Raw genomic sequence first — 14,458 nt, forward strand, 5'->3', positions numbered from 1 at the left:
AAGATATACCCTTGGGATTTAATGTTTCAGAAACCTGTTTGTTGTAGGCATCTGTTGCAATTTGCTCTTTGCAGCCATCATTTCATTTTAAATAATGTACCGCTACCTCCTGCCAGGGTGTGAACAAATAGACCATCATGATGCGCTTGCATGGAGCCAACCGGACCGTGCTGTTCCTTGCACCTCGAGTGAAATAATGACATGGCTCGATGCCACCGCTCCGCGGGTGCCACGGGAGAGCTGGTAGCTATGGGAATGTATCGCCGTGCCAAAACCTCAGAAATAAGGTCTTCTTTCCTGCTAAATAGGATCTTTTTCCCATCATCTCATGTGTGTTCCTGCCGAAACCCATCTCTGTTCTCCCCAGGCCCTTTCAGCTTCACGTTCCCTTTCTCCTGGACCTGTCTAGAAAGTCCTTTAGTTTTTCCTTTTTGCTCTGTTGTCCATGATGTTTTTAAATGTGGCATGATAGGATATGTGTCTCTGAACCTTCGTGTACTGCAATTGTGGGGAAAATGATTGTGAAGGATGCTAATTTGCTCTTTTCAATGGTTAGTACCTTAATCTGACTACTAATGTCTTGCCTTGTCAGTGAGCTCTAGCCTGCGTCTTTGTCTGGATTGAGAAAAGTAATTTCCAGACTTCAAATTACTTGCTTTTACCATAATTTTGCTCCATATTGAAAGGATAATTTATCAGCAGATACGCTTGTCCTGTGTATGCTGGTTATAAACTGTGAAATACCTTTTTCTCTATTACTCCAGTCAGGCTTCCTTGCATTTTGAATATCAATCTTTTCTGGACTATTGGTTGGACAGACAGCAGGATATACATTGATGTCTCAGAGATTTGATGGTGGTGTCTTCTGTTTTGTACATGTAGTCTCTTTGAGATACCCACGCTCTGCTTTTTAATTTCACAGGATACACGTATTTCCCTCTTCGTGCTAAAGAAGGGCTCATTGTGTCACTCGTACTGTTTCACGTTTTGAACATGTTTACCTTTGTACTGAAATGGAGATTTTTCAGACGAGCTGTCAAAAGTAACTGGTGATACATCAAAGAAAAATATTGGTATTTTTATAGACTATTCTCAAGGTACATGTTTGTGTCTGGCTTCTGCTGGACCTTCTTTTTATTGCAAGTTAAAACATTACTAACAGCAAGGAGTGCTGTTTTCCCGTAAGACAAATAAACTGAGGTTAAATCATTCTGCATTGCCTCGTGTTTACTGTCTCAGGTGCACCACTGCAGTTAATATGTGCTGATTTTGACCGTATATACTGGTGTTGACCTTTCCAAACACCACTGTCCTTTTGTCCTGATGATCTGATAATGCCCTGAATCCTTCCCTGTTATCAGGGTCCCCAGAAGAGCCTAAAACAGAGAGGATCCCCTGAAAAAGTTGTATCTTTCTAAATAACCATTCATAGCAAAGGTGAGAAGGTGAGGAACAGCACAGCCCCGTTTAATATGAGTTGAAATGAATGGAAATGGAGTTTTGAACTTGGCAATATCTTTTTAAATGCTGTTACAAATAGTCTTTTACAGCTTCTTAGGGAAAGATGGAAAAGCTTGTGGTTGAAGGTCTCGAGAGTGATGTGCTCACGGTTGTCCCATGCTGTACTCTGCCGCTGTGGTCGGACATTACGGTGCTCAGTGCCCGTAGGCTAAGCCCTGCTGTGCACAGCATATGTGGGGATGCCATATATTTAAATATATGGCATTTATATATGGTTTGGTAGGGTACTGTCCATATAGGCTTTGGGGGTTTCTCCTGGTAGAGGAGGTGGAAGGAGCCTGCCCAGGGTTTGGGGAAGAAGGTAGCCAGCAGCAGAGCAGGGGTATCCTGTGGGAGCTGTGCCACGGAGGAGGACTGAACCCTGCGGGGCTTTCCCTAACGCCCTCTGCCTCTCCCCAGCTCCCTCCTAAGCAAGGCTGTTGGCCACAAAGCCAATGCCGCTGCGAAACCCAGCTGAGGTGAAACGCTCCGTCCGTGCTCAGGACGGTGCTTGCTCCATGCAGCGTCAGTGGATAGCAGGATGGGTGAGATATGTTTTCTGGGATGTGGAGAGGTGGTACATAGAGGTGAAGCTGCTTTTACGTGTGCCATGTTGTATGTAGTAGGGTGGTGACTGCTGGGACTGTAGTGCAGGAGCTAGCAGAGGTTTCCTAGGGGGCTGCTTCAGGGGCTTCTAAGGAGGTTCTTTAGCTGCAGTGAGCAGGATGGTTTCCCTTTCTTTCCTTCTTCCTTTTTTTTTTTTTTTTTGTCTTGTTTGTTTGTTTGATGTGTTTGTGACTCCTTCTGCCTGGGAGCAGGGCTCAGCCTACCGGAAGATTGCCTGAAGGCATCCCCAGTAGCTACTTGAGCATTAACACTGCTCATGGATCACAGCTGACTTTCCCACAGAGTCCCTGTGAGCATCCTTGTCCTGCAGCAAAAGGCTCTCATTGCTTCATCCTCAGTTTATTCTCTTTGATTTTCAGTTCTCTGTGCTTTCAGGCCTGGGTCCTCGTAGCCCTGGTGGTGCTACCCCAGTGAGGGCTGCTGGAGGTGAGCAGTGTAGCCACCTCAGACCCCGAGTAGAGGCATCTACATGGGGTTTAGTTGGATCAGGAATGTGCTTTGGGAGCGAATCTCCCAACTGTCCCCACTTACTGTGCTTTGATTTGCATTGAGGAGCTGTCTTGGAGTACTTGGGCACAACTCCTTGTGGATGAAACTTAGCGGGAAGATGTGCTCCCGCCCAAATGGGCACCCAGTGCATGGAATTGGGCTCAACCTGGTCTAAAAGAATAAAAAGCCCTCAGTCATGTCTGGCTTTAGGTCCTCCTCCCCAGCTGTTTTGTTCTGTAGGTCTTCTCCTGGTCCATGTATCCCTTGGTGGTCTCCTCTTGACCACTGGTTCTTTGTTTAGCCACTAAGCCTGGTGGTGACCCTACCCCAGAGTTCTGCTGCCATGTGCTAGCTCTGGGTATTTCAGCGAAGGTGCCTGAGTGCTCGTTAGGACAAGTGTTCATGTTCTCCATCATATTGCAGTCATGACTCTGGTGTGGTATGTGGCTGTGGAAGGCTGTAATAACTGACTGATTTTCAGAGATGAAGGGATGGATGTGCACCAGGAGCCTTAATGAGGATCTGTGCTTGCTGGTGGCCCTGTCAGTGTTCTGGATGAGGGGATTGAGTGCACGCTCAGTGAGTTTGCAGACAACACCAAGTTGGCTGGAATCGTTGATCTGGCTCTGCAGAGGGATGTGGAGAGGTTGGATCAATGGGCTGAGGCCAACTGTGTGAGATTCAACAAGGCTCAGTGCCAGGTCCTGCTCTTGGGGCACAACAACCCCAGGCAGTGCTACAGGTTTGGGGGACAGTGGCTGGAAAGCTGCCTGGTGGGAAAGGACCTGGGGGTGCTGGTCAACAGCTGACTGAACATGAGCCAGCAGTGTGCCCAGGGGGCCGAGGAGGCCAATGGCATCCTGGATTATATCAGCACTGGCGCGGCCAGCAGGGACAGGGAAGGGATCTGAGCCCTGGGCTCGGCACTGGGGAGGCTGCCCCTCGCTGAGGGGGTTCAGTTTTGGGCCCCTCACCCCAAAAAGGCCATTGAATGACTCGAGCGTGGCCAGAGAAGGGCAATGGAGCTGGGGCAGGGTCTGGAGCACAGGTCTGCTGGGGAGCGGCTGGGGGAACTGGGGGGGTTCAGTCTGGAGAAGAGGAGGCTGAGGGGAGACCTCCTGGCCCTCTGCAACTCCCTGCCAGGAGGGGGCAGAGAGGGGGGATGAGTCTCTGGAGCCAAGGCCCCAGCGCCAGGCCCCGAGGGAATGGCCTCAAGCTGCGCCAGGGGAGGTTTAGATAGGAAAAAACTTCCTCACTGGGGATTATTAAGCATTGGAACAGGCTGCCCAGGGAAGGAGTTGAGTCCCCATCCCTGGAGGGGTTTAAAGGTGTAGATGTGGCACATAAGGACATGGTTTAGTGGTGGACTTGTCAATGTTAGGTTAACAGTTGGACTCAGTGATCTTAAAGGTCTTTACCAATCTAAATTACTCTTTTCTGAAGAGCAGGAGAAAATCGTCTGTCTTCCCTGGAAAAATTTCCTTGCAGAGTCCTGGGGGTGATGTAGATGATGCCAGCAGCACCTGGATTTAAGCTGTGTCTCGAATGGTCGCTGGGGTTTGCTGCTGCTCAGGAGCAGATGTGGGGCTGGGAAGCACTTGCATTTCTTCCATCCATGTGCCAGCACATCCCAGGCTCTGTGTGGCTGGACAGGTTTCCATCTTCTCCTGCTGTGCAAGAGCAACATCTGCCAAGGTCGTGGCAGATGAGCTCTTGGCCATGGCCAGCAGCCTTTCATGGACTTTGACGGTCGTTTGCCGAGGGTGGAGTGGAGGGGCTGGAGGAACATCCCTTCTTTTTCAAGTCACCATTTGATTTCTTTTTCCGGGATTGGGGTCCCAGACACGCAGCTGAATTGAGCCTCGGGCTGCTGTCACTTTAGATCTTGTTTGTTGGATAAACATGCCCTAACTGAAGGTTTTACACTTAAATTTTTACAGCTGCGAAGGGCCGTATAAAAAGCCTCATAAAATTGTCTGGATTTATTTGGCTAAAGACCGCACTGTGTACATCAGCATCTAAATCCTTATTCAGCATTTACAGTGTGCTGTTCCTCTCGATATAAGCCTGCTTGTTTTCCCGTGATTTTCAGTAATGCAGGTTTTCTTCTTGCTGCATTTTAAACTATCTTAATTAGAAATTTTTGACTTCTGCCTTCAAAGCCTATCTGGGAAAACCCATCTACGGGGCACTGGCTGCTAACACAGGCTTACTGTTGTTTAGCTTATCTTTCCAGCTTGAATGGTTTAATAGGTCAGTCAAGTATTAAAATGGGATTTTCACTTGCATGTAAAATCTTTTTTAAAGGGCATTTTTTCCCCCCCCTGCAAACACTTCATATTCTCTGCATCCATTTTGCTCCAATCGGAGGTTTTAAACTTGAATATGATTTTGTGTTTCTTGTTTTTTCACCTGCTTCCCTGATGCTGTGATTATAAGGCATATGTCAATATTTGAGAGGAATAAATTGCTGATGACTCCAGCTTCTGTTTAGTTTTATGAATCATCTTGGGGTCGTATAATCTCAGCAACTGCGTTAGCGACTTGTGATTTCTGATGGGCCTGCAGCCAGCGTGCTGCTTGGTGTTGGACTCCCTTCACTCTGAATATTCATTACGGGTGTTTGCCTATTGCTTACTGATTGCAAAACCCAGACATTCCGTGAAGGAGCAGAGTGACTCGAAAACAACTCAGGCTCCCCATTTCATGCTGGTGTTTGTCAGAAGTCACCGTGTGCAGTGGTTGGGGGATTTTGAACTGGCTGTGAACCATTTTATCCACTTTTACTATAGGAGGAAGTTCTGCACATCTGCACGTCCCTGGGTCTGTCAGTGCAAGGCATAGGAGGGACTTGTGTTTTAATCTTTGGGTTTCCGTATGTTCTCCCAGACTGGGGGAAGGCTGCAGGACTGGTCAATGCCTGAGACTGTCACCACATTGCTGTCACATCTCTGCTGCCCCACCAAGAACCACCCCACTTGGAAGCCCTTGTCCCCCTCTGCTTGGAAACCCCCGTCAGCCCTGCTTTGCAGAGCTGGTGGTGGTCTGGCAGCCCCCGCCAGGGATTTTCCCAGGTTTCTTTCAAGAGACAGGCCAAAATGGGACTGAAGAAGATCAAAGGTGATGGAGGATATCTTGCTTCATTTGCCCAATTTTTAACTCTTTTTATTTGCCAAGTAGTGGTGGAGTGAGGAGTTAATGGGACGTAGGGGTTTTTTGTGCCGGGAGAGCACAGGCATCCTGCACATCTCCCTTTGGGCAGAAAGCAGCAGGCGTGAGCTGTGCCTGCAGGGTTTGACGTTCAGCAGCTGGATGAGCACGGAGGAAGCGTGAGCTTCAGTGCCAGCGTGTCTGTCCTCTGGGGATGAGCCCCCCTCTTGGTCTGCAGCCATGAGCATGCAGCGGTGGTGGACTGAGGTGCCTCACACAAAACCAGGGGATGGCATTATATCTTAGTACAAGCTCAAACACAACGCTTAAGCGTGTTTCTCGGAGACTTAACGTGATATGACTCGAGCTGCTGAAGACATTTGTTCACTCCTCTAAAATGTCTTTCCCTTCCTCTTGTCCATCTTTTATTTTTCTGTAAGGAGAACACGATGCTCTAAATGATTAAACTGAGTTAGATTTATCTGCAGACATTTCCCTTCCAGCTGCGATGTGTGGCCGTTTTTCATCCCTCTGCCCGTGTTTGGGTGGGAAGAGGCATTGATTATATGGGAAATACTATATTATTTATCTCTTCTCTCCTCTCAGGTGTTTACAAAATATGGGAAATGCTACATGTTTAACTCAGGAGAAGAAGGACGGCCTCTTCTTACCACGGTTAAGGGTGGAACAGGCAATGGACTGGAAATCATGCTAGACATACAGCAGGATGAATATTTGCCAATATGGGGAGAAACAGGTAAGACTTTATTTTTCCTCCTGCAAACATGCATGTACTCGTGATCTTTTTGGAAAGACCATCCCATCCTTCCCAGCCAATGTCCTTGAAAGCAAGAGTTGCTCAGTCTGCACAGAAATTAGTTGTTTTTCTTGGTGTCTGCAGCTGCCAGTGGGGAACCAGCATTTCTATAGTTCAGCTCATCAGTGAGTGCTGGACTTGGATGTCTCAACACCAGAGTTTGGGATGCCAAACAGGAGTGTCACTGCCTGGCCTGGGACAAGCGTGGGCACTCGTGGGTGACGAGAAGTGTGATGTCTCCTTCAGATGCTCCAACATGTCCCGCTTCCCTAGGAAGGCATTTTTGAGAGGCTGTGTTCAAGGTGGACCTCCAGCTGCTGTCTCTGTTTTCCTCCTTCTTGAAATCTGGGGACATTTGTTGCCGTAATTGTTGTTGTTGCGTGGGTTAGTGCTGCCTGGGTGAACCGAGGGCTTGGCTTATTCACTTGGAGCATTTGGGACGGACGGCATCTGTCCCCTCACGAACCCGACTGGGTCAGACATCTTCTGAAGGGCAGCGTGCTGCACTGCTGTCCTCTAGTCCTGGCACGGAGAAGGGCAGGAGGTGCTGACCAGAAGGGCTGGGGTTCTGTGCTGTCTCACAGGTCCTATGTGTTGGGAGGGCAGCACTCGGAGTGGACGTGGAAATGTTTCCTCCTGCAAGGGCAGCTCAGCACCTCCCATCGTCCCAACAGAGCTGCCTCGGTGGGAGTTGCTGGCAACACTAGTGCCAGTTTCTTTAATGAACCCTGTTGCAAAAACAGTGGGTAGGAGGCTGGGCTCTGCAAGAGGGCTGGCCTGGGCAGGGGACAGCATGAGGAGGGACACATGCCACCAAAGCCACCCATTTAGAGCAACAGTTACCAGTGCTTCAGCAGTGGCACCTGCAGTTTTCCTGAACCCATACTGACATTTTAAAGAAAGCATCCAAAAGTGTTTGAAAAATTGCCAGCTACTGTTGCAAGGCAGAGCACTGCAGTGGGAATTCTTCAGGATGAGGTTGTCTGTGTTTATTTTGGGGTATCAGGAAGGGGAGAGGAGCAAATATCACTTAATGGTTTTGTGTCACCATTGCTCTGTCATCCTGTGCAAATGAGTCCCTTTGAGCACCTTTCAAACTTCTGCTCAGTAGCAAAGAGGAGAGTTTGTTGCATTCATTCAAAACTTAAAATTTATTTGTGCGGTGTTTGATTCTTACAGTTTAAACAGATTCCCACGGTCCCATCAATCATTTACAATTGCACAGGCTTTTATAGCAAGAGCTTTGCCTTTCAGTTTTTAGCTCGTACTCAAAGTCAGCCTGATCTGGCCCAGGTGAGGGGGAGGAGGTGGTGATTTGAAATAATTATTTCTGACTTGTTGCATTTGTTCGAAGTCCTTTTAAAGGCAAATAGTAGAGTGGGAAGGTGAAGTGCATCTTCCACCTCTGGTTCCTTATCGCTTACAGGCTGCCTTGAGGGAGCTCGTGGGGGCAGGAAACCACCACCCTGACAGCTCGGGGATGTAGCAGGCTTGGACAGCCACACCACGAGCTCTGTATGTTCAACCTTGTTGGGTTTTGGACCCCTCTGAGGTTCCCCATAGAGACAGAGACCTTGTGTCACACCGTCCTCGCTTTAGGCTTACTTTTTGGAGTTGCCTTTTGGAGAATCTTTAGGAGGAACCCAACCAGAAACGCACTGCTTTTAGAGCTGTGCTTTTCTATCGCTGCAATGCTGGGGAAGGTGGATTAGTCTCAGCTGGGTAAACCAGACTCTCATTACATAGGGGAAAAAAAAAAAAAAAAAAAAAAAGCAGCAAGTGGAGAAATAAACTGAGAGGCAAAAAAGTAAAGGAGGAGGATCAACCAGGTCTTGTTTCTGCAGTCGAGCAGGAAGCCGGGCAGAAGAGCCTGTGGCAACGGGGAGGAGGTTTCCAGCCTGGTACCCCCATGTCTGTGAGCATCATCATCGTCCAGAGGTGGGTGGGATGGCAGCTTCTGCTCTGGTCACTCTCTTCAGTCAACTTTCAAGCCCTGCATGTGACAAAAGTGCTTGAAACCTGGCCATGGTTGTGGATTTAAAACCTGAGTCAGGGGGAGGGAGGGGAACCAACCCCAAGTGTATTAATTTTTTCAGAAATCTTGTGGCTTTTAGGATCTTTTGAACCCAGACTTGACTTTTGACCACATGTGGAAGGGAGCAATGTATCTCTTTGATTTTCAAGATGTCCCTGATGATGTCCTACCCCTCATGACCTCACCACTGCTAATCACATGCATATTTCACTTAAATTTGTACTCAGCTAAGGATTAGAGGCACAGGGAGGGATTCTCACATCCCTAGACCTAGGTTGATGATGAGGGGCTGGGTTGCGCTGGGATAGTTGTTAAGATCTCCACCTGGCCATGAAGTGCTGTAAGATTCAAGGCAAAACTATATAAATAGAGCTCTTGATTTGGTTGATGATGTAGAAGAAGCTCGTGGACTCACTGCAGGCAAATTTGCCCATGTTCTTATGGGTCCAGGTAGAACTGGTACTTGACTTTGAAGTTCATAAAACATTAATCTTTGTCTGTCAACAAGGGACTCTTTTATCCTCCACATTCATACAGCGCCTTGTACAAGCTGTCTTCAATCTTCATTGAGCTCTCTGGACACTACCAGAATAAAAATATTAACTATAGTGGTTAATAGTTGCTGTTCCCATGGAAACACTTAACTCAGCTCTTAGTAGGTAAGTGAAGGAGTTGATGATTTCCAAATATTTGCATAATAATGTAAATGTGTTTGGAATTAAATCTCCTCAGCTGCTGCCACTGGGACCACACAGACTTGGGTCTCCAGTGAAAAGCTCTGTCAAGGACATGCGGCTCTTGGCAATGAACTTCAGCCCTTGCTGTGGAGAGGGGTGGGGGCAGACATGGGGTGGGAACTTCATGGTACAGTGCCAAAGCCACGTGTAGGCATGGGGAGGTCCAGCCATGGGGATACCTTAAAGATGGAAGGAGTTGAGTTTTTAATTCCCACTGAGTGAATATCTCCATTATAACCTGAACTATTCCATTCGCTTCTTATCTTTAACTCTTCAGATATTTCTACAGACTGGTTTTGCTGCTCCATTTTCCCAGTAGCCATCCTGTACACAGCAGCTGCTCTTTTAATTGTCTCTTAGGCAATTGTGTTTGTGTGTTTGAGCTACTTGACCTTTTTTCTCCAGTTTCCAACTTCCACAGTGTCCCTCAGAGGCAGCTGCTCAAACCATTTCCTTTCCCAGCTGGTTGTCCCATGTTAACCCAAGTTTTCCCAGAGCTGTCTGGAGCTGTCCCCACTGAGCTGCCGTCTCAGACGTGGTGTTGCACCCCAGGAAAGACTTCACAGATGCTGAAGGTGGACCAACCTCCATCACTGCAGGGAGGCCTTCACATGGAAAAATATGCATTTCTCTGGCCCATCATGTTGACCTTGGCTTGTGCTTCTTACAAGGGTCTGTCCCGTAGAAAGCTGCCATCAAATGAACCCTCCAGGCCCCAGTTCACTGCCTTTCCATCCCAGTCATGGCCAGGAAACCTCATGTGATCTTTCCTCCTGCACCTCGGTCCCTCAGACCCTCGTTGGCACAAAGCAGTTGAGGTTCTGTTCGATGCAATGCTGATATTTATCAATGCCAAGTTAAAACGGTGGCATCTTCTCCTGTATTTAGTCCCATAGCTGCTTTGCTTTTTGCTCTAGATTTGGAGATGCCATAAAACCACGTTCTCCTTCACAGCCCCGCATGAAAATAGTTGGTGCATGGACTCAAAAAATCCTCATTTTGCTGCTGGCTCCATGCCTCAGGATCTCGGCTTGCTTTTTTAAACTGTTCTTTGCAATTCAAATAAGAAATGAAGAAGGAAAATATTGGTTCGTAGCTTGGGATAGGGCTGCTCTGGGAGCTGCCGCCACCATGTCACACTGGCATATGCTTTGTAATACAAAAAGTGACTTAATTGTTACTGACTCGGCAAACAAAATGAAGTGTATTGTCATTCTAAAAAGACCTTTACTGAGTATCCATTAATATCTTGGGAAGCTGAAATATCTTGTCTAACAAGTTGATTGTAATAGAAAAATACACCTTTTGCTTGACTGTCTGCATATGCAAGCCCATTATTTGAACATGTTAAATTCATGTGCAGTCTAATTTTGGAAGAGCGAGCGTACACAGACTGCTTCAGTCTTGATTTTCAAGTGCAAAGAAAAGGGTATTTTGACTGTGTCTGGATGTCATGGCATCAGGCAGCCTTGCCATCTTTGGGTGTGCAAAAATATTGTGTCAGGACTGTCAAAATCATGAGGCACGTGGAAAAAAATGATGATAGAAAGAAAAAGAGATTGAAATCTCTGTCTTTTGAGTTTTGCAGTTCTAGAATTTATGTTTTCTAGCATTTTACTTTAACTACGAGTGTACTAGACATGAAAAGAGTTGGGAAAATAATTTGTGGCTGAAGTCTTCACATCACCTTTGTGTTTTAAAGAAGGTCTTAGATATTCCAGGTGGAAATCATGATGCAAAAAACCAAAAAAAACCCCACCTAGCAATCCTGCATGGAGATAAAATGCAAGATGGAAGAAATTTATGCCAGGGAAAACTCTTTCCAGTAACCAAGGGGGAAACAGCAGACTCAGAGTAGCGTAGGTGGAAGCTGCAACCAGTTGTACTTATTGCAGAGAGTCTCCCAAATTCTGCGGTTACGCATCTTTGTCTCACAAGATTAGGTGCTGGGGAGTGGCGGGGCTGCTGCGGTGTTTGTTTTATTGCACTTGATAGGGAAGGTGGCAGAAAGGCAATCAAATATAGTAAAAGAAACTCTAATTTATAGCGGTGACTATTTGATTGGAAAGGGAATCCACTTCTGGTTAATCTTTCTGGAGTGGCCCAAGGTATTATGTAGTAACCTAACATAGTAGCACAGTAAATTGGAAATCACTCAGGCTACGGGGCTGTAAATAAGAAATATAATCAGAGGGTTCTGCGTTGTGTTTCAGAAATTGTTTGATAAAGATGAACATTTCATACCAATTAATCAAGTAACACGCTGAATAAAAAAAAGAGGATGAGAAATGCGCCATAAAATTGCACTAAGAAGAAGCATGAAATCTATAAAGCTCAAGGCTTCGATCTACTTAGGAGACTATCACGTAGTATTATGGGCTGCTATTATTTAACTCGATAAAAAACATGGACTATGAGCAAGACTTTTGTTCTAGGTCATGCAGAGAAAGATCTCAAGCCTGTTTCCTTCACACCCAACCCATTCGGGTTACAGTTTATTTTTTGCTTCCCAGTAGGGCTTTTTCACGCTGTGGTGGGTACCAAACCCTGCTAGCAAATGGTGGATGCAATGGAAAACCATCTGTTGGTGGCCGGAGGAAGCCTCTCTTCAGGGCGCTGTGGTTTGGGAAAAGGAAAAGCTGACAGTGTGTGGTGGGAGCTCAGGGACCAACCTCTGCCGTGCTTGAGGCACTGGATGCTCACCCTCCCCTCCGGGCCATCGCTGCGGGGCAGCTGAGGCATGTCTGTACCATTAATCCAAATTAGCCAGAGGTGCAGGTGGTTTCAGTGGCATTGAATTTCCATGCCCGCTGCTTTTCTTCCTCATTAAAGCCACGTTAATTCCACTGATGTGTTTCCATTTCCAAATTGAATTTAGATAAATTGAATTAGCGTGGCTTTAATTTTGAACCAAGTTCTTCAGGAGAGCCCTGATGCCGTAGAAGTTAGCTTGGATTTGTTTGTGGCTGCGGGCTATTTTGAGAAGGGCCATTTGGTTCCTCCTTGAGTCTTTAAAAGAGGTAAAAGTGACAGTGGTGTCACTGAAATGCTGGGGTTTCAACCCCAAGCCCCAAATTAAAGTTGACATGTGGGTGATTCCCACAGCCCTTCCCAAAGTGGGGGTGAGTTTGCCTTTAGGCTTCCCTCCAGGGTGCTCTGGCCTGGCAGACAGCGCCATTGGGTAAAGGAGCCCCAGGGCTCCCACATAGAGTAACCCAAGGTCAGGTGTCCCACGCAGGGATAACAGCTGGGACCATTGCCGGCAGGGGCAGTGTCTGTCTGTGAGGTGGATGCCCTGTGCAGAGTTCCCTGTTGGGGAAGGACCTCCCGCCTCCCTGGGACTGGGCTCCAGTCAGGTCTGGCTTTTGTAAACGTGGGCTGTGGAGAGATTCAGTGTGTGGCTTCCTTGGTCTTACGTGTTTGGCTTGTTGACTCGGTTGTCTCCCGTCCCTTCTATGGGAGACTGCATGTCACCATTTATTGCACCCACTGTTGGTCGTGCGGTGTCGTTGTTGGGGTCAGTGGGATTGATGTCGATTATGTATAATCTGATTGACTTGTTTGTACCCCCAGCGCTCACCCATGTACTGACCCTTTTGTATCAAATAGTATTTGGTTATTGGTTCATCTTTATGTTGGCTGTGTCCTTTATGCTAGGCCCGATAATTGGCAAAACAGTCATCCATGCTGCGACAAGCAGCACTTCTCAGCCTGGCCTGACCTTCCTCCCGCTGCATCTGCCTGGGGACCAGCGCACGGTGGATGCCTGCAGAGCGGGGACGTGCCCTGGGACATCACGCCAACAACAGCACGAGCCTCGCTGCCTTGCTTTATGCACAGCTTGGGGGATGTATTTTAGAGAAAGTGTCTCAGGTGGCTTTCTTTTTGGCAAAGAATAGCTTATCAGGGCTGGGTGGAGGGATCTGCTGCTTCTTTGGGTTTGGGGATTTGTAGTGGAGCATCTCCAGGACCTGCCTGAAATTCGGGATGCTCCGGGCATCAGTTCAAGGGGGTTTTCAGCACAAATCATCCACATTCACTCCTTGCAACCAGCAGCACGGTGATGCTTTTGGCTTGAAATGGGGCTGTTCTTCCTCATTGCTCACAAAAGCCCTGGTAATTTCTGGGACTGTGCAGCCAAGCCGCTGCAGAGAGGACTTGGAGGGGGTGAGGGTGACCCCAGGCACATGCAGGTGGCTGGAGGCCAATGCTGCCAACCCTGAAAATTCATCTCGCAAAAGTTTACTGATGCGGGCAGAAATTGAGAGCGTTTCCATGGTTTCTTTTATTTTTTTTAATTTTTTTTCCCCTGCCCTCTAGGATTTTGTGCCAGGCAAAACAGATTTAAACAGCATCTCCGTGCTGCTGAGATGGGTCTGTGGAGCGTTGTTCCTGCTGCACTACGGCATCTTACTTCAAGGATTTTTACATTGAATGGTTGATTTAGTTCAGGGGTCAGATGTCCCCCCTGCTTTCTCCAAAGCCTCCCCAACCCCAGCAGTTGGTCTCCAGCTGCGCAGCCTCTGTGCACGATGCATTAATAAGCCCAAGCCCTGGAGCATTTGATTTGCCAGCTATGGAGAGGCACAAAGCACTCACTGTCATTTACTTCTGAATATTAATATGATCAGTGGTGGTTCTTCATAAATCCAGGCCTCGTTTTGCTTACAAAAGTTCTGAATTCAAGTGGTGAAGGAGGCAGCCTGGGTTTCCCCAGGTCATGGCTGCAAACCCGCCGGGCTCCTGGTGTGGTCTGAGGGGCTGCTTTGGATTTACACCGTGGGGAATCGTCTGCAGGCTTTGAGCCACCAGCACTGACCAGAGTTTGAGCAAAAGGAAAAAAGGCATTTCTTTGTGCATCTGCTTCATTCACAGCTTGTGGCGTTCTCAGTGAAATAATTATAATTCATGTAAAACTCTTCTGTAAATATAAAATAAGTAGGAAATGACCTGGGAATGGAAGAAGTGATGGGTAGCAGCAGGTAAGCGCCATGGCACGATAGTGGCCAATGGCAGTGGGTTGCACAGGTACCCATGTGCATGCAGAACCCTGAGCACGTTTTAAAACAGGAATACACTTCCTAAAAGTCTGTGTGGTTAGTG

General features: G+C 47.5%; 1 protein-coding gene across 3 annotated transcripts in view; it reads left to right on the forward strand.

Moving 5' to 3' along the window:
* LOC141970128 (acid-sensing ion channel 2) overlaps positions 1-14,458 on the forward strand; it is a 514,990-nt gene that overhangs the window by 458,312 nt on the left and 42,220 nt on the right. For all 3 annotated transcript variants that reach the window (XM_074926501.1, XM_074926500.1, XM_074926502.1), the window contains exon 2: positions 6,373-6,523. In XM_074926501.1, the coding sequence (XP_074782602.1) occupies positions 6,373-6,523 (151 nt within the window). The remainder of the gene's footprint in view (positions 1-6,372; positions 6,524-14,458) is intronic.

The sequence above is a fragment of the Athene noctua genome, chromosome 25 (genome assembly GCF_965140245.1).
Source record: "Athene noctua chromosome 25, bAthNoc1.hap1.1, whole genome shotgun sequence".
NCBI classification, from domain to species: domain Eukaryota; kingdom Metazoa; phylum Chordata; class Aves; order Strigiformes; family Strigidae; genus Athene; species Athene noctua.